Below are 19712 nucleotides of genomic sequence, written 5' to 3' on the forward strand. Positions count from 1 at the left end.
GCGTTAAAGAGCGGTTGAATACAGTCCTAGAAGACCTCAGTGTCATACACGACTTGGCAATCAGCTAACTTTTGATTTGCAACATATTTATTTCGGATGAATCTGAGAGCCGGTTTGATAGAAATGGACGTAAAACTAATTTTATGAAATTCGCTCACCTCTGATAATTATAACAATGTATTCAGGACACACAAAAAGCAACATATAAATCATAATAAGCATGAATCTTAAAGGGGAAGTGGTTTATTTGGAGTTAACTAAAATACAAAAAAAGAAAAAAGGGGAAAAAAACACAACCATGTTATCTGAATTATACAGCAGCTTCTGGCTCTTGACTCTGCTTCTCTGTGACCTGCGGGAAAGAAAATAGAATTGTAAACATACTTTAGCAAGTAAAATTATAAAGTTGTAATTATATATTCACGCCATGAACTATACGATCAAGCTTCCTGCCAAGGAATTTGTATGGGAGCGGAAGGGGGACACGAGAGACTGATATTCAGTTAAATGTAACAAAAATTGGCACACGTGGAAACGGGCTTCTAACCGCCCCAGTCACCCGGCCAAATGCAATTCTTCTACCTCCAGCCACGCTTGCAATATTTAATTTTTGAATCATAAATGACGTGCACTTCAGTACTATCAAACACCTCAGCAGATAAAAGCTGGAACACGATCATAGACCTGAAAGCTGCGGTGCCAAAAGCTGACCTAGAGATGCCGTGTGGGGGGTTTATACTTAGGCCTTATTCACACAAGCGTGTTTTGTGCTGTTTTAACAACGGACAACACACTGACCCATGCGATTCAATCGGGCTATTCACACATCCGTGTTTTATAAGATAGCGTGTCTGTTGCGAGAAACTGTTTTTTGCAGATGGGGAAAAGAAAACGGACAGCACACGGACGACATCCGTTGCTACAGAAATTACGAGAAAAATAAAAGTGAAACCAGGAAGTGCTCGCAGAGCAGTAAGATGGACGAGAAAGACAGAAGACACACAAAAACCACACGGACAGTCATATGCATGACAAGCTGCCCTTTTTTGCGGACTCAAATCGGACACACTCGTATGAATAAGGCCTCAGGCCAGGGCTACACCAAGATTTTTTTGTTAGGCTACTGATTGTTTTCAACTTTTAACCCCAAGGTGCACTCCGAAGCAACTGTATGTCCTGGTGGCCAGTGTCTTAGCGCACGAGGACGTACAGTTAATGCGTCGGTGACAGTGTGCACCGGGAGGCCAGCTGTCCCCAACAGCTGACACTCCACTGTTGTCGATCAGCGTCTCATTGCCGCTGATTTTTGCAATTAACCCCTTAAATGAGGCGATCGATTGCAATCGCCTCGTTTTAGGGGTTTCTAGCACATCGGCAAACCTCACAATGAAATCGTGAGGTTTGCCAATGGTTAGCAAGGCGACCGGAGGCCAAACAACGGCACTAGTGTCTGCCATGTACGGATGCCTATCAGGACCAGCCTCCCGATAAGCTTCCTGTCAGAGTGACAGGAAGTCACTGTGTCGTTCCCGATGCACACTGTCGGCAGCACCCATGCAATTGTGGGGGTTGCCAATGGTTGTGATGGCATCCGGAGGCCAGACAACGGCCTCCAGGTCTGCCAAGTATGGAAGCATATGAGGACCAGCGCGACTTTTTGTGTTAAGGTCTAGGATGGTTACAGAAACAGCGGAGGATGGCCACCTCTCCATTCATTGTCCTCCTGGATGTGGTGACTGCCTCATCAAGATAAAACAGGTCAGTAAGGTAAAGTTATAGTTGTGGGGTGAGATCCACTTTCAGGATGTGACTGAATATTTGCCACATGGAGTGTCAGTCTACTACTGCTCTGATCACCAACATCTCATCAGAAATATCTGGACATCGTATCTCTTAGTCGCATGGAGATGAAACTACCAACACATTTAAAAAAAAAACAACTCACATCCTTTGTAATGCTGGGTCCAGGACGTCCAGTGATTGTTGTAACCTGCAGCAACCTGCCAGTACTGATCCGGTCATTTCAGGCATTGACCGCATTTGTTGCTCTAGATTATGCAGAACGTTTATAGTGTCTGGACTATTTTGGAGACATAGCCGTAAAATATGCAGTAAATTATTCAAAAAGCTGCCGCGTCCTGTCAGCTAAACACACCCAAAATCGGGTCCTCTCAGCCAAACACGCCACTAGCTGCCTGGTCCTCTCAGCCAAACACGCCACTAGCTGCCTGGTCCTCTCAGCCAAACACGCCACTAGCTGCCGGGTCCTCTCAGCAAAATACACGCCACAAGCCCGATCCTTTCAGCCAAACAGGCCACAAGCTGGGGCATCTTCGCAAAATACGTCACTAGCTGGGGCATCCCAGTAAATGCACAAATTAGCCGAAACATTTCAGTCTTCGTTGCACCCCTTAAAAAGGCTCTGTCACCACATTAGAAGTGCCCTATCTGGTACATAATGTGAGCGGCGCTATAATGTAGATTACAGCAGTGTTATTAATTTGGAAAAACGATCATTTTTTATGGCGTTATGACCTATTTTAGCTTTATGCTAATCAGTTTCTTAATGACCAACTGGACGTGTTTTACTTTTTGACCAAGTGGGCGTTGTGGAGAGAAGTGTATGATGCTGACCAATCAGCGTCATAGACTTCTCTCAATTCATTCACTTGAGTAACGATAATGTGTATGTGGCTGCACATAGTGATCTAGTAAGATCACTATGTGCTCTGTAAATGAATGGAGAGAAGTGTATGACGCTGATTGGTTTTGAGGTGCGTGGAATAGATAGACTCTTCTTGGGGTGGAGAGGTGGGGATGTACGTTTGGCATTACTGAGGAAGGAAATTAAATGGATCACGTTACTTAACACTGTGGCACCGTTTGGTTTAAATGAGGCCACTAGTTTCAAGCCCTTTTTGTAATTTACAACTTTGCGTGAATTTTATTCCTCTAGAGGTTTTTTCTTGATATTTTTTATTTTACAGAGTATTTATTCAAGCTAGTGGGACTGTCTTTATGTGAATTCTATCGGATTGGAGAATAAGAATGCTGCTGCAATTCAAGCTGGTTTACTAATAAAGGACTGGATATGACTGTCTGTAAACTGTATATTAAGTACTTATTATATATTGTATGTGTATCTCTTGTACATTTGGCATATATTGCTTTGTCATTTCCTGCTTGCTGTAAACCCTGAATTGTGTTTTAGCTTTCTATATTTTTATTTTGAGTATTGTCGCTGCTTTCTCCTTCTTTTGGGGGATATTGTGTTACATCATGTTATATCAATTGTTCTCTAATATTGTGGCATTGATTTGGGAAACTTAAGCCGATTACAATAATTCAAAATAACTACAGCATTGAAGTGGAGACTCTTTCCTTTGATATCGGTTTGATAATGCAATACATTTTTATAGGCCTTTCTGCCCCGATCTTTATTTTTGGGCATTTAGTGCCATATCGTCTTAGTTTTTAGATTTTAGTTTTTGGTTTGCCTGTCACATGCTCATACATGTGGGGTAGACTTTCATATCAGGTCATTCAGCATGGTTTCCTTTCATTTATGAGGGTATATAGAGTATATTATTCATCGGATTGCTTTTATTTCTAAATATACATGTTTGTTTTATATTTATTTTTATATACATTTGTCTCCTGTCGTACATTGTGGCATTTGCCACATTTTGTCATTTAGAGACATTTATCATATATTATAATTCACTTATTTAATACTAGTCAATACGGTTATTTCACTTATGTACTTTATTACAAAATACATGTCTATATGTGTCATATTTTTAGAATTCTTTTTACATATATTTGTATGTTTGATATATTTTTATACATCTCTATGTATTTATTATGTAATTTGATATTTTGTCATTTATATTTTCACTATTTTCACATATATAATATATTAATTATTATATTCTTTGATGTATCACTACACATTTATTCGAGTATATATTTTTTATCACGATGAAATGCTTTTTGAGTAACTATATAGCACGTTTTTTGGTTTTGTGTCACATTTTTATTTTTATTGTTTATTTAGTATGTGCATTTTATTCACATCATTCATTTATTATTTATTCATGCATTTATTATTTCACTTTATAACATTTTTCGTCACTTCACTTTTGTATCGTATGAGCTGTATTTCATAAGTATATACCAGTTTCTTTTCTTTTTGATCTCTCATTCACATGCTCATGTTTGGGCATATTATTTCTTTTAAGGATATTATAATTTTCCCTCATCCCCCATATTCCATATCAGTCCCATTTATTGTAGTTCCCATACTCACATCGTGTGTTCTGTCATTTTGGTTGTCTTGACTGCGGTATGTGCACAGACGCTCGATCGCGCATGCGCTGTGGGACCCGCATCCGTGAGTGACGTTTAGTGTCTGGAGTTGTCATGGTGACTCATGCTTGAGGTCAGCATGCGGCACCTTGTTATCCTGACGTGCGGCGCGTCCTGTGATGCGTGCGTCTCTCGGCGGGCATGTCGAGCGCCGATTTGCGCTCATCACAGGTGAGCTTAACCATTCTTTATCTCTATATAAACCCATTAAGTTTTACTTAATGTAGCCTCCTGACGAAGCCAGTCTGTAGGGCGAAACGCGCGTCGAGGCGTTTATTCATCCATCTCCTTAGGAAGCCGGTTCCGCTCCCCATCATGTCTCAGGGTATGTGTTTGCCTTCATTTTTCTATCATTGATTTTTCCTGACGACTACCCCAGTTCATCGCTCTGGCTTCTTGTGCCTGTTTTTTATGTCAGGATTTTTCATGTCTATATTTGTGCACTATATAGGCAGTTAGGCGGCACTTCATTATATGTGGGTATGGTTATTCCATACGCACGTTTCATTGATCTCTCCCTGTGTGTTATGTGAGTGGTTCTCGGCCACTTATGGTTGGTTGACTCGGTTTGCCTATGGTCTTTTACATCTGACCTTACTGTTTATAAGGTACTGCATATATGCTTCATCCTTTTTTATTCCGTATTATATTCAATAAAGATTTTCTACTTTTGCATATAATTTAGCATATTATTTTATGTTCCCTTGTGGTTCGCGTTTAGGTTGTCTACTTGTATAAAAGGCACCCCCTGTTTACGCCATTGTTTTGGTTAGAGGTTCTTGCAGGTTGTTCACTTCTCTCCACAACGCCCACTTGGTCAAAAAGTAAAACACGCCAGTTGGTCATTAAGAAAGTCATTAGCATAAAGCTAAAATAGGTCATAACTATCAAAAATGATAGCTTTTCTAAATAAAAAGCACTGCTGTAATCTACATTACAGCGCCGATCACATTATGGGGGGCATACCAGTAATGGTATGTTACCACACTAAATACCTAGAGAAAGCCGACAGCTAGTGCAGGTCAGTAGAAGAAAGCTGCTTTGTGAGTAAGTTAACAATGGCAGAATGCGTTCTGATCTCAGGCAGATAAAGCCAGACATATAACGGAGGTACATTTAGGATTTCTCCGGGTGTTGGCCCATAGCTGTAATCTTACACATAGTATCAATTAGAATATAGGCGGTTTAGTAATGAAAAGTGAAATGGAAGGATATCACAATCTAAGGTAAAGCAAAAACAAAGAAAATACATGTAGAAATGGTGAAATGCAATGCTGGGCGCCTACAAACATAAAGTGCATTCTGTAGACTGGAGCTCGGCTTCTGCGGCTTCTCGGTGAATGTACAACTAATGTTTCCTGACAGGTCGCGCTCGCCTCAATCAATTGTTGTTTACAGACACAGTGAAATCCAGACAGACTCTTCCTTGTCAATAGTATTTCTGCCTCCAGCTATTGTTCCCAGACTCTTCATTCTTAAGTGCAACTTCAACAAACCTGAGAAAATATCCAAGCGGATCATTCAGATGGCTCGAGATAACCGAGACCGAAAATCCTCATTGTCCACCATTGATATATGTCATGCACACAGAAGAACGCGTGCATATCATTAGAGCACGGCTGCATGGATGAGAACGGATATTTAGCTGTCGAATGCTTATCCAGGTCATAGCAATCCATTGTATGAAGTGTCACTCAGTATCAGATGAAGCATTTGGTAAAATTGTGAAATTCATTGGTGAAGTGTAGAGGAGAGGTCAATAAAGTTGCAGGATTAAAAATCTCTCAAATGTTTAAAATCGTGGCACTAAAGAAAAAAAAAAATCAATAATCGTTGGTAACATTTAGTCAATAATGAATGGACATTACAACGTTTCAGCTACGGACGCGCAGCCTGAAGACATTGGGACTTCTGTATTAAAACTGGTGCAGATAAGAGAAGTTGCCCATAGAAAACAAAAATTATTTTTTTTTTTTATTTTTTTTTACCGCAGTTCAAAAGATGAAAGAAGTGATCTGATTGGTTGCAATAGGCAACTACTCAACGTCTTGTCTACACTAGACTTTATACAGGACGCCTGTCTTGCTCAACACTGCAGTCGTCCTTGGGGCTACAGACAGTCGAGCCGCCAACTTGAAGATGCCATGCCCTCCTCAGTGTATAGACCCGACATGACTCAGGGTCTCCTAGTAAATTTGTGGGTGGCTGCTCTTACGTGTTACATAAAAGTGATGAATCTCAGTAAGAAGAATTTCGCTGCCAAACTGAAGTCCTGACCAGTTATTCGTATTTATCTTTCAGCCAGGTTTCTATAGAACTAGTCTGGCCACCGTCTAATAAAGAGGTCTTCCCACTATAGACATTTATGGCATTTCCATAGGATATGCCATAAATGTCTGATAGATGCGAGTCCCCCCCACCGATCAAGAGAACGGCGAACGGAAGACATCCATACTGCCTGGTGAAGCGGCCACCGGTTCCAGGCAGGGTGTGAATGTAGAAGTGGCCGCACAACTTTTTGCGCTAAGGTCTAGGATGGTTACAGAGACAGCGGAGGATGGCCACCTCTCCATTCATTGTTCTCCTGGATGTGGTGACTGCCTCACCAAGAGAAACGGGAGTTAGGGGACCAGAGTCCTCCCAAAATGGTGGGGTCCTGTATGTGTAATCACTAGCTAACAGAAATTAATGTCATTTTAATATGCTGGAGCTATATAAGCAACAGGAAATAAACCTCCCGTGAATATGCCGTAAAGGTCTATGGCAGAACCAGCACTTTAAAGTTAGAGAGCCCCATGGGGATAAAGTCATACCTGTAATACCAGAGATACAAGAAATGGAAATCTTGGGCCCTGTTCACACTGAGTTTTTTTGCAGGCAGAAAATTCTGCCTGGACAAAATCAGCTCCGGTTTTTTAAAGTGGTTTTGCACCACAGGCGTTTGAGGCGTTTTTTTTTTTTGCCTCTTTCTTCAACAGTCAGGCTGTGTTCACACAGTTTTTTGCAGGAGGAAAATTCCTCCTGCAAAAACTGCTCCAGACGTTTTTTGCACAGGGGTTTGACAAAAACTTGTCGAAACACTCGTCGAGGCGTTTTTTTCCCATTTCTGACTGATTGCAATGGGGTTTTGGAGGCGGAAACCGCCTCAAGATAGGTCATGTTGGTTCTTTTTACCGCGAGGCGATTTTTCCGCTTGCGGTAAAGAAAACTCGTCCGCCTCCCATTGAAATCAATGGGAGGCATTTTCGGGCGGTTTTTGACTAAAAAAACCCAGTGTGAACAGGGCCTCAAAAGGAAAAAACCGCGAGCATTTTTTTTCGCAAAACAAATAAAAAAAACGGCACGCCCGTTTGCTGCGTTTTTTCCCATCTCCCATTAATTTCAATGGGGTTTTTGAGGCGGAAAACGCCTCAAGATAGGGCATGTCGCTGATCTTCCCCACGAGCAATTTATTCTGCTCGCGGGTAAAAAACGCCTCCCCCTCCTCCTTATAATAACCTCTGCCTTTTTACAACGCATAAGTAGCAAATGCCTAATAAATTGTTATCATATTAGGGAGCACTTCAAGAATAACTTTCCAGGCTATGTGGAATGTGACATTTCTAGTGGTTTCCCTGCAGAACGGTCAGCACTTGGTTTCACTGCAGCTTATGTTAGAAAGTTCACGGTCAAACCACAGGCCACCAAAAAGGGAAACTTCTATTCTGCCGACAGGACTGCAGGGCAAGTGTGAGGGACCTGAAAGTCCTCATACTGCAACATGTTGATTTTGGGTTACTCCAGGGGCTATAAGGATCAAATTCAATCGTAGATTATATTAGGGCATTGACATTTTTGCTGTTATTTTACATATTTTTAAAAAGCGGCTCCAAGCTGGACCCCCATTAAGAGCCAACCTTTTCTCCGATCTTACTGATGACCCTCCATCCCCGTCACATAGTGATGTGAATTACACGGTTTTGTTACAGATAAATAACATGTCAAACTCTCTAAGTTTTTCTCTTGTGGCCAAAGTTACAATGAAGCCCAACACCTTACATTGCCAATCGACATAGTCCACCAAACACTGTGCGGCGCTCTCCTGTAGCGATGCATCATGGAACAAAGACGAACTTCTGATCGAAAGAACTATAGAAAATGGCCAAAAATTGGATGTGTCCAGAATCTCCGCTCAAGGCAAACCACATATCTAAACGTAAAGGCCTTTGAAAGTGATTTTATAATAAAAAGGTCGATCAGTTTGTTTTGTGCAACTTTATAATTCGTTTATTAAAAATTATTTGACTCCCTATTCTGTATACAGAGCAGCTGTATCTTACGCTGAATCCTGTACCCCTCACGCTCAGGATCCACCTGTTATCCATCACATTGAAGTTCATAAGTTAGATGCGATCGATTCCAGGTGGATCCTGCGTGTAAGAGACACGCAGGACCCGCTGACACTGAACCCGGCAGTCCCGCGGTCCTGACAGATTCAGATCTTCGCGCTAGATACAGCTGCTCTGTATACAAACTAAAAATAATTTTCTAATTATAAAGTTGCACAAAACACAGACCTTTTTATAAATTAAAAAAATAAATAAAAGGTTTCGAAGGATTACATAGCATTTAAACTCGGTCTACAAATCTGACTGTTCAGTACAAGCATCAGAGAATAGAAAAGACTTGTTAGATCTATTTCATGATATGAGATCCCTCTGTGCACAGATTACATTCTTACACTAAAACAAGATATGTGTCATAAAATACAGGCAATAAACGCAATTGTGCCCTAAAGGGATAATAAAATATATACAAATATATATCATCCCCATGTCAAATAAAGGGAACATTTAAAGAAACTTCCTGAGTGTGATTTATGGTCACCGGTCAGGACATTATACAAGATCATATTATTTAGCAGCGTTAAAAAAGGGGTGGGGCTCCGACAACCTCTCTGAGTGCGCTTACACACATTACCCCTTTTCAGGTTCGGTAGGTGTCCGAGCAGCCAGGCTCACACTGATGACATTTTAAGGCGTAGCCAGTTAAAATGAAAGATCTAGCTAAAGTTGCCGGCCCACCCCCCAATATTCAACTTTCTTGCAGGTCTCTCCTGAAGCCTCTCACATCATAACCCACCTGGAGACCTGTATAGGAAATAACTTTGTAGCCAGTGTTATTTCTTGTACAGGTTTCTGAGCGGGTCAGGACAGCCGCTTCCCAGGACTTGAGAGTACAGGCCGGCCAGAAGACTACGGAGGATCACTAGGTTGGAATGGATTTGGTGAGTGGAGGGGGCATCTTAAGTCCTGCCGCTTTCACAAATCTATCGGGTCTCCAGGAAGAAAAGTTGCCCATGAGAAGTTATATGAAGCACTAAATAACATCATTCTAAAATAATATATGCATTTTGAAATAACCTACAGAGCAGTTTTGAGGCCGCTGACACCCTAAAAACCTCTGACGGATAGGAAGGACAATCCCAGAGAATCCTCCTCAGCCTGATAAATAGCAATTATATAATGTAAAGTTATGTATTTGTAATATATTATTTAAAGGGCTGGTCTCACAACAGACTAACTCTTTTATATGGCGATCATCACATCACAGTGGGTCTGGCTCTTTAACCCTCAGGCAAACTGCTAGTTTTGCTGGAGAAAGCCACGGCCAGTTAGACAAATGTAGACTAACACGTCGGTTAACTTAGCTTTGTTATTAGTCCTGGAAATGTATGAATAAAATTGACAACTTGGGAGTTACCATTCCCCTTGTCAATTAGGCGTTTCTCTGCAAAGTTTGATAGTGTCCAATCAGTGCAGACAGTATCAGAGTGTGGAGAGACACCCCTTTTGGCTAGAGTAATGGTAATGTCCAGTGGTCAATTTCGTCATGTTTCCTGGAGGAATAACAGAGGAACGGCAGAATGTAAAGAATACATTTACTGAGTCATGTCCGGATAGATGGCACGTCCTTTTCAAAGCAATCTCAAAGACTAAGCTTCCATGTTAAAGAGGCTCTGTCACCAGATTTTGCAACCCCTATCTGTTATTGCAGCAGATCGGCGCTGCAATGTAGATTACAGTAACGTTTTTATTTTTAAAAAACGAGCATTTTTGGCCAAGTTATGACCATTTTTGTAGTTATGCAAATGAGGCTTGCAAAAGTCCAAGTGGGTGTGTTTAAAAGTAAAAGTCCAAGTGGGCGTGTATTATGTGCGTACATCGGGGCGTTTTTAATACTTTCACTAGCTGGGCGCTCTGAAGAGAAGTAACATCCTCTTCTCTTCAGAACGCCCAGCTTGTGACAGTGCAGATCTGTGACGTCACTCACAGGTCCTGCATCGTGACGGCCACATCGGCACCAGAGGCTACAGTTGATTCTGCAGCAGCATCAGCGTTTGCAGGTAAGTCGATCTTACCTGCAAACGCTGATGCTGCTGCAGAATCAACTGTAGCCTCTGGTGCCGATGTGGCCGTCACGATGCAGGACCTGTGAGTGACGTCACAGATCTGCACTGCCAGAAGCTGGGCGTTCTGAAGAGAAGAGGATGTTACTTCTCTTCAGAGCGCCCAGCTAGTAAAAGTATTAAAAACGCCCCGATGTACGCACATAATACACGCCCACTTGGACTTTTACTTTTAAACACACCCACTTGGACTTTTGCAAGCCTCATTTGCATAACTACAAAAATGGTCATAACTTGGCCAAAAATGCTCGTTTTTTAAAAATAAAAACGTTACTGTAATCTACATTGCAGCGCCTATCTGCTGCAATAGCAGATAGGGGTTGCAAAATCTGGTGACAGAGCCTCTTTAAGTGACCTCTTTACATACACAGCTGGTGGCAGCCACTTTGTTAGCGCCACCAATACACAAGAACATGGAGCCAACCAATCGTTGTGAGTAATCCTGAGCGATGCCACTTCTAGGTGATGGGTACAATATAAAGGTCTCTAATACCAAGAGCGAATAAAATTCAAGCAGAATGTTGTTCCTAGGAATAAACATTTCCTAGGATTCAACTCCGGTTATTTTTGGTAGCAGAAGAGATTTTATATGTTACTTTACTACAAACTGTCTCATTTTACATGCCATGGGCAATAAACGTGAGGAATTATTCTGCTGCAGTCGGCATTGCCTATAACAAAATGCACTAAAAAAAAAGTCATGCAATCCGGTAGGCCATTTTATGGCTGCTCTTTTTTTTATCTAATTTCTCTCTGCGGTAGTTTATTTCATTAGAGTGTTTCATTAATCCTGACACAACAAACATGTCACGGCTTCTTTATCAGAATTTCATTGCCAGTTGCGTCATCTTACCGGTTTCTGGGCTCTCAGTCGTAATTTATTCCACACGGTGTGATGACCCTGCAGCAACAATGCGACAATTAGTCATGTTATTATCAATCCGAGCAACAACACAATATAAATACAAGACTTTACCACCGACCTTGAAAAGCTCCTTGATCGCTCTATAGAAAGCAGTGTTCTGGATTGTAAGACCCTATTCAAATTTTACAGATTTGACAAAGATAATGCGTCTAAATCCCCAAACTCCCTAACATCCCACCTCCAATGCAGCGGAAAGCAAATAATCAGCGAGAGGAAGGAGCATGTTCATTCTTCACATTGAATGCTGCTAATCCTGGTGCGGATCTGCGCTACATCCACTGCACGTCCGTGGCAGAAATAAGAGTGTCAGCCTCGGATTACTGCCTTTTGTATATACACGTCCGTTACGTACTGAACATACTCCTTATACGGTGAGCACAAGAGAAAGATGCGTGCACGGATCATATAGAGTCCCCAAGGGTCCATATATTACCGACCCATGGGCACTCCACGTGCCGCCATATGGTGACTCCGAGAGTTCCAGAAAACCATTCACTTCTCTTCTGCTCTCTCCACTTAAACAATCCTCCCTTTTCTCTACAATAAACTGCCTGCTCAGCGTGATCCTACAAAGCACGCAGAACAGAATCGCCTTCAACACTCAGAATTATTGAACCATATATAGAGCCTCTTGTATCTTATTAACCAAAGGAAAAAAAGCAAGAACAACAAGTGCGTTATTATTGCTCCCAGTACAACTGCACTCAGCAACAATCAAAAGAGTCAAAAGCTCGACCAGTCGGGGTTATCTGGAGTGTTCGTAAACAAATGTCCTATGTAATTACACCAATGGAAAGTAAAGCCAAAGTGTTACCATTCACACAATACAAGACTGATTGGAATTGTACTGAATAGCAAGACTGCAAAAATTGAGAAAAAAAAAAGTATATTAAATACTAAGTTATACACCACGTTCCAAATTATTATGCAGATGTTATTTTTCGCAGATTTTCCTAAATAGTCGATGCAAATGACAGTCAGTATAATCTTCAAGCCATCAACCGTTGGAGTATAATGCAAATTTTATTGAACAAATCTCCTAATGATAACAGATTTTTTTAGAAGTAAAAAACTCAAAATGCACTGTTTCACATTATTATGCACAACAGAGATCAAAACATTTTACAGGTTGTAAAGAGAACTAAAATGGTAATTTGTTGAATTTGCAGCATCGGGAGGTCATATTTACAGAAATCAAAAGCTCATTCAATAAAAAAAAAACTTAACAGGCCAAGTTACATGTTAACATAGGACCCCTTCTTTGATATCACCTTCACAATTCTTGCATCCATTGAATTTGTGAGTATTTGGACAGTTTCTGCTTGAATATCTTTGCAGGATGTCAGAATAGCCTCCCAGAGCTTCTGTTTTGATGTGAACTGCCTCCCACCCTCATAGATATTTTGCTTGAGGATGCTCCAAAGGTTCTCAATAGGGTTGAGGTCAGGGGAACATGGGGGCCACACCATGAGTTTCTCTCCTTTTATGCCCATAGCAGCCAATGACACAGAGGTGTTCTTTGCAGCATGAGATGGTGCATTGTCATGCATGAAGATAATTTTGCTACGGAAGGCACGGTTCTTTTTGTACCACGGAAGAAAGTGGTCTGTTATAAACTCTACGTACTTTGCAGAGGTCCTTTTCACACGGTCAGGGACCCTAAAGGGGCCTACCAGCTCTCTCCCCATGATTCCAGGCCAAAACATGACTCCGCCACCTCCTTGCCGACATCGCAGCCTTGTTGGGACATGGTAGCCATTCACCAACCATCCACTACTCCATCCATCTGGACCATCCAGAGTTGCATGGCACTCATCAGTAAACAACACGGTTTGAGAATTAGTCTTCATGTATTTCTGAGCCCACTGCAACCGTTTCTGCTTGTGAGCATTGTTTAGGGGTGGCCGAATAATAGCTTTATGAACACTTGCAAACCTCTGGAGGATCCTACATCTTGAGGTTCGCGGGACTCCAGAGGCACCAGCAGCTTCAAATACCTGTTTGCTGCTTTGCAATGGCATTTTAGCAGCTGCTCTCCTAATCCTATTAATTTGTCTGGCAGAAACCTTCCTCATTATGCCTTTATCTGAACGAACCCGTCTGTGCTGTGAGTCAGCCACAAATCTTTTCACAGTACGACGATCACGCTTACGTTTTCTTGAGATATCCAATGTTTTCATACCTTGTCCAAGGTATTGCACTATTTCACGCTTTTCGGCAGCAGAGAGATCCTTTTTCTTTCCCATATTGCTTGAAACCTGTGGCCTGCTTAATAATGTGGAGCGTCCTTCTTAAGTAGTTTTCCTTTGATTGGGCACACCTGGAAAACTAATTATCACAGGTGTCTGAGATTGATTACAATGATCCAAAGAGCCCTAAGACACAATACCATCCATGAGTTTAATTGAAAAACGAATAATTAAATGTTTATGACACTTAAATCCAATGTGCATAATAATTTGGAACACGGTGTATGTACACTTCCTACAACTTACATCTACCTACTGTACAAGATGCTCTTCTCTTAGTAGCGCAGCATTTTACTTTTTATAGCAGCAGTTTACGCTGTAGAGATACTGTAAAGATAGGTAGGATAGAAAGGATAGATGGCAAAAACTTTTTTCATCTGATCACCTGGTCACCCACCTACATACAAGTAATACACAGGCACTGCCTATGGTTTCCTCCATTCTTCTCTGCGTTCCACATCGGTCAATCTTGTAAATCCTACCCTCAGTCTTTTATGCCAAAAAATGTATCCCAGCACCAAGTTTCTTTATTCTATAATCTTATTTATTTTTCTGAACCTTACTTTCATTCACGCGGCTTATGCAAGTTTGCATATTTTCCAGATAATAAAAAGCCAAAGTTTTTTTGTTATTTATTAAAATAAGACAGTGTATCAGTGTGTTTGGCGCAACATTGTAATTACTTTTTATTAAAAATTATTTTTACTTTTTGAGACACAACTGCTCTGTATTCTATATAGAGAGCAGCTGTATCTAGCAGACCAGCGGCACTGACAGGTTCAGTGAAAGCGGGTCCTGCATGTTCATAACTCAGATATGATCAATTACAGGTGGATCCTGTGTGTCAGACACGCAGGAAACGCCGACACTGAACCAGTCAGTCCCGCTGACCTGGCGGATACAGGTTTCAGTGCAGGATACAGCTGCTCTGTATACAGCACACAGAGCAGCTGTATCTTAAAAAGTAAAAATTATTTTTTATAAAAAGTAATCACAAAGTTGCACCAAACACATTGATACACTTTTATTACGATTTTTTTTTATAATTTAGATATATAGTTTTCAAAGGTAGCCTTTAATGGCTACAAATAACAAAATACTAAGTACTTACCTGTTCTTTCCCCCCAGCAATCCAGATCACTGCGATTGTTTACATGCAGGCAGCGTGTGACCATGACCACTGCAGCCAATCAGAGTGCTGGGACCCCCACCGATCACGAGGACGGGGTTCTGAAGGGTTCCTCCTTACTGTACCCCTCCGTAGTGAGTAGCCTGAAGGGTGTGGCAGTCGAGCATGCGCCCACCACTCTATTTAATGTCTATGAGACTGAAGGAAACAGCCAAGTTCAGCTCTCAGCTGTTTCATCCATTCCCATAGACTTTGAATGAAGCAGCAGCGCAAATGCTCGACCGCTGCTCTATTCAATGTCGTTCGTGTTAAGCAGTGAGGAGGAACAGGGGGTTCGGGACCACCATTCTCACGATAGGCGGGGCAAATCAGACAATTATCACCTATCCTGTGGATAGGTGATAATTGTCGGTTCAAGGAATGCCCATTTAAGAGTTTGGCCTGCTAAAGAATCTGGATCAACTCGTTTAAATTTGTAGACCGAGTCCAAGACCCCCCCCCCCCCATCCCATATATATTTTTGTATTTTCAGGTAATCTATTTTGGTAAGTATTCTACACCAGTGAGTACAGATCACTAGACCCCTGAGGTTGCAATGTGAATCATGCATCATGGTTTATACAGACAAAGTGTCTTACCTTCAAGTGTCTGGGCAAGGAAAGACCCTGGAAGCGTCTAACATATTCGGAGGAGATGGTGGACAGGGGGTGGTGCGCAGTCACCTCATACTGCAAGCAAAAGCCGGTCCTGGGAATATGGGGACCATCACTGAGATCCACAAACTCGCCAAATCTGGATAATGACATGGATGTGCAATAAGTCTGCAAGCCTGAAAAAGATTCTTGTAATAGCTACTGTGTTTTTCTGAATAGAAGACTCACCAGTGTGTATATGAAAAATGTGTTATAAAGCAGGTCAAGTCTATTATAAGTCCATAATTAATAGAAACCGAATATGAAAAATCAGCTCAACATAGTCCATCATACCAGGGAACGCCACAAAACAACTAGCTGAAAAGAGTGGGCAGCCTCCTTGGGCAGTTCAGTCATTTTTGACGGCAAGAATTGTGCAGCATGCAATGCTATTCGTTCCGTAAAACGACAGAATCCTCAACAGAACCCTGATGGACCCCATAAGTCAGAAGCCACGACACAGATGTGAACAGGGTGTGATATTGCGGTAAAAGGAAAATGTCATTGGAGTACTGATAAGTTCTCCTTCTTTGCCCTTCTCTAATCTAGCATTTACTTAAAGGGGTTTTCCCACGAGGGGCATTTATGACATATCCACAGAAATATGGCAGAATGGCTGTTTTTTTCCCATTCCACACAAATATTTTTTGTTTTTAGTTTCCCAGTACATTATATTATTATAGTACCATTAAAAACTACAAACCATCCTGCAAAAAAAATAAAAAATAAATTTAAAAGTGTCGACAGAAAAATAAAAGAAGTTATGGCTCTTGGAATAGGAAGATTGAAAAAAAAAAAAGAAGAAAAACACAAAACTTGGCTGTTACTCCAAGGGGTTAAAATGGCCACTGGGGGAGGGAGGGGAGGGTGTAATTGCGCTCAGTAGCTCAGCTTTGATAGGGCCATGTAACCTTTCATGATTAAAGGTCGCCTTTAATATCAGTAATGTGTACGCTGATGCCTATGTACGCACAGCTAGGAATGCTGGGAAATTCTTTGATATTTTCTGCACAATTATATTTCGATGTTCTGATTTTCCCTCATATGTTCATGTAGATTCGGATAAATACCAACCTGTGCAGAGTTACCTTTCCCTGGGGGTGTTGTGCGGCCTTTTCTTCCAGCATCAGCAATTTGTATCTGAGGAAACAAAAAAGTCTCCGATTATTACAATGTATGATAAAACCCGCACAGGAGACTCGCAACCAACGGATGAGCGATGCCACAACAACGCCTGCAAAGTCGCCAGCGCCAGTTACTCATTCTTTTACCACTGCCCCCAGTTCTATTGATCTCTATTCATTTACCTAAACATGGACGCTGGGTATTTTTTTTTTTTGCCGACCTTAATATAGGTGTATTTTTTTCTCGTCCTATAATGATAGCGAGAATCTGGGGCACTTTGACAATTGCAGTTCAAACAAACTAGGGAAAATCTGCCAAAAATAATGGTCAAAGGTTACTCTTAAATATTCTGCAAAGATGACCAAAAGCGGGTCTGTCAGCAGAATATACTGACCTATGTAACATGTTGTCCCAATTGGATCAAATTGGAGCGCTGAAAGAATACACCGGACTCAAAGCTATGATGCCAATGGATTTATGAATGGACCCCCCCCCCCCCCGCACATCTCTGCGCTGACGGACAGGCTGACGTGTATAAATATATACACAGCAGCCTGTAAATCACCGGCCTGAGGGGCTTTAAGTGGGTTGTCCATGATTAGAAAAACATGGTTTCTTCTTCCAAAAACAGCACCCCACCTGTCCATGCGCTGTCTCTGCGATTACAGCTGTGCTCCATTGAAGAGGATGGGGCCGAGCTGTAATACCACACACAACCAGTAGACAGGTGTGGCACTGTTTTTAGAAAAAAAAGCAGCCATGTTTTTGTAATGCTGGACAACCCCTTTGAGGGACCTTTTACAGGCCCGACATGGGCCGTGAAAACTTGCGCTGATCGACAATACAGCGCGTCAATCGGCTGGTTTACTCCTTTCACAAGGAGCAATAAATCGGTAATGTATGGGGACAAATGATTTACTCGTCTCCATACATTTGCATCATGTTGGTAGCACATCTCATTGCTTACACAGGGAGATCTGCTGCCGACAAGCGACCATTTTATTGACCGCGTAAAAGAGCCGATCATCCGATGAACGGTTTGGTCTGGTTTAGATGAAACAATAATCGGGAACAAGCGCTCATATAAACGCTCATATAAACGCTTGTGTGCCCGAACATTGGCCCTTAAGAACATAAGAAACCCTGTCTGAAATAACCTGTGTAAGGCCGAGTTCACATAGAGGATTATTACACCGGGAATCTGCACCTAAATCAGGACAGAATACGCTGCAATTCTGCCACAAATTTTATACTAATAAATAGAATAGACTATTTTAAGACTTCAACCAAGTTTAGAAGGGATTTATAGATTTTTAATTTTTTTATTTTATAGGGAAAATGTTTTTTAATACACGGAAATCATTAAAAGACAGTATGAATCATTCCCTCTGATGCTCCAGCCCCCATTACTGCACGTCAACACAGAACGCCATGTGAACGAGGCCACAACAAGATAAAGTACAGTAGCTTGCTCTATGCGAATATGCTAAGCTGCGTCTGAAAGACCCGGATTTCCAGCTGCGCCCCTGATGTCATGTCACGTTCCTACAGGATTATAGATGGTAATAATATGAACAGCTCTTTACATCTTCCATATCGCTGCTTCCATGTGTCTAGAACCGTAATGGTCGTCTGTAGCAATGCTCATTTTACAGTAAAATTCCAATAATCCAGCATCCCTGGCACATGGAGACGGCAGGATTATTAACCATTAGACGTGTTGGCATTGCGAATCCTCGGCATCCCTGAAGGTATAGCCTGCATTCTCGTCTCTTCCAGAAGCCATGTGCGCTGGCGAGTGCAGGCGTGTCTTTCTATGAGGGTCTGCCCGCCAACATCAGCGTTAATCGGCATAGCAAGATGAGATGGTGTGGACTTTCCAGACTATGAGGCAAGTCTCTGTTAATCCGACACGGGACTATATTTGTCTGGTGTCATTATGGATTTTCCAACAATCAGGTTCCAGACAAATGTACGAGTCATTAGTGTCAATGCAACAGGATGTAGAGAGATTACAGCCGCACCGGGATACTGAACCTGACGGAGTCCAGCGTCCTCCCTGCCACATACAGAGTGTGATGGTTTGGGTGAGGATCCTGGTATATGTTTGGCACTGGGGGCACAGAAGCCTCCAGCTCAACTCAATCTAGTTCCGTATCAATACATTGTCCAGTCCTTTAAGACTAGGTACATTTGTCAGATTGGAGTCTGAGAAAACTTGGAGACAATCTCTGTCAGGACTGTAAGGGTATGTGCACATACACTAATTACGTCCGTAACTGACGGACGTATTTCGGCCGCAAGTCCCGGACCGAACTCAGTGCAGGGAGCCGGGCTCCTAGCATCATACATATGTACGACGCTAGCAGTCCCTGCCTCGCTGCAGGACAACTATCCCGTACTGTAATCATGTTTTCAGTACGGGACAGTTGTCCTGCAGCGAGGCAGGGACTCCTAGCATCGTACATAAGTATGATGCTAGGAGCCCGGCTCCCTGCACTGAGTTCGGTCCGGTACTTGCGGCCGAAATACGTCCGTCAATTACGGACGTAATTAGTGTGTGTGCACATACCCTAAATGTCAATTTTTAAGATGCCCGACAGTCATTTCTCCTGACTCCCCCATAAACATTCAGACTCGGGCAAGCCTAAAAAGGTTTGTTGGTTTTTTTTTAACGGGGAGAGCAGAATAAGCTGCTGAGACCCCTCTGGGCCTATGTCTGATGGGAACTAAGGATCGGGCACGTTGACGTCCAATATGCCGATCCTTCTATCCC

The 19712-nt window shown here is 42.0% G+C and overlaps 1 protein-coding gene across 1 annotated transcript in view; it reads right to left on the minus strand.

Moving 5' to 3' along the window:
* Positions 1 to 227: 227 nt before the first annotated feature.
* MRPL39 (mitochondrial ribosomal protein L39) overlaps positions 228 to 19712 on the minus strand; it is a 74258-nt gene continuing 54773 nt past the window's right edge. Inside the window, exons 7-10 of the mRNA XM_075850926.1 lie at positions 16886 to 16951; positions 15758 to 15911; positions 11670 to 11717; positions 228 to 352 (exon numbers count right to left, since the gene is read on the minus strand). Coding sequence (XP_075707041.1) covers positions 311 to 352; positions 11670 to 11717; positions 15758 to 15911; positions 16886 to 16951 — 310 coding nt within the window. The 3' untranslated portion in view covers positions 228 to 310. The remainder of the gene's footprint in view (positions 353 to 11669; positions 11718 to 15757; positions 15912 to 16885; positions 16952 to 19712) is intronic.

This window comes from Rhinoderma darwinii, chromosome 2, assembly GCF_050947455.1.
Source record: "Rhinoderma darwinii isolate aRhiDar2 chromosome 2, aRhiDar2.hap1, whole genome shotgun sequence".
Classification (NCBI taxonomy): Eukaryota; Metazoa; Chordata; class Amphibia; order Anura; family Rhinodermatidae; genus Rhinoderma; species Rhinoderma darwinii.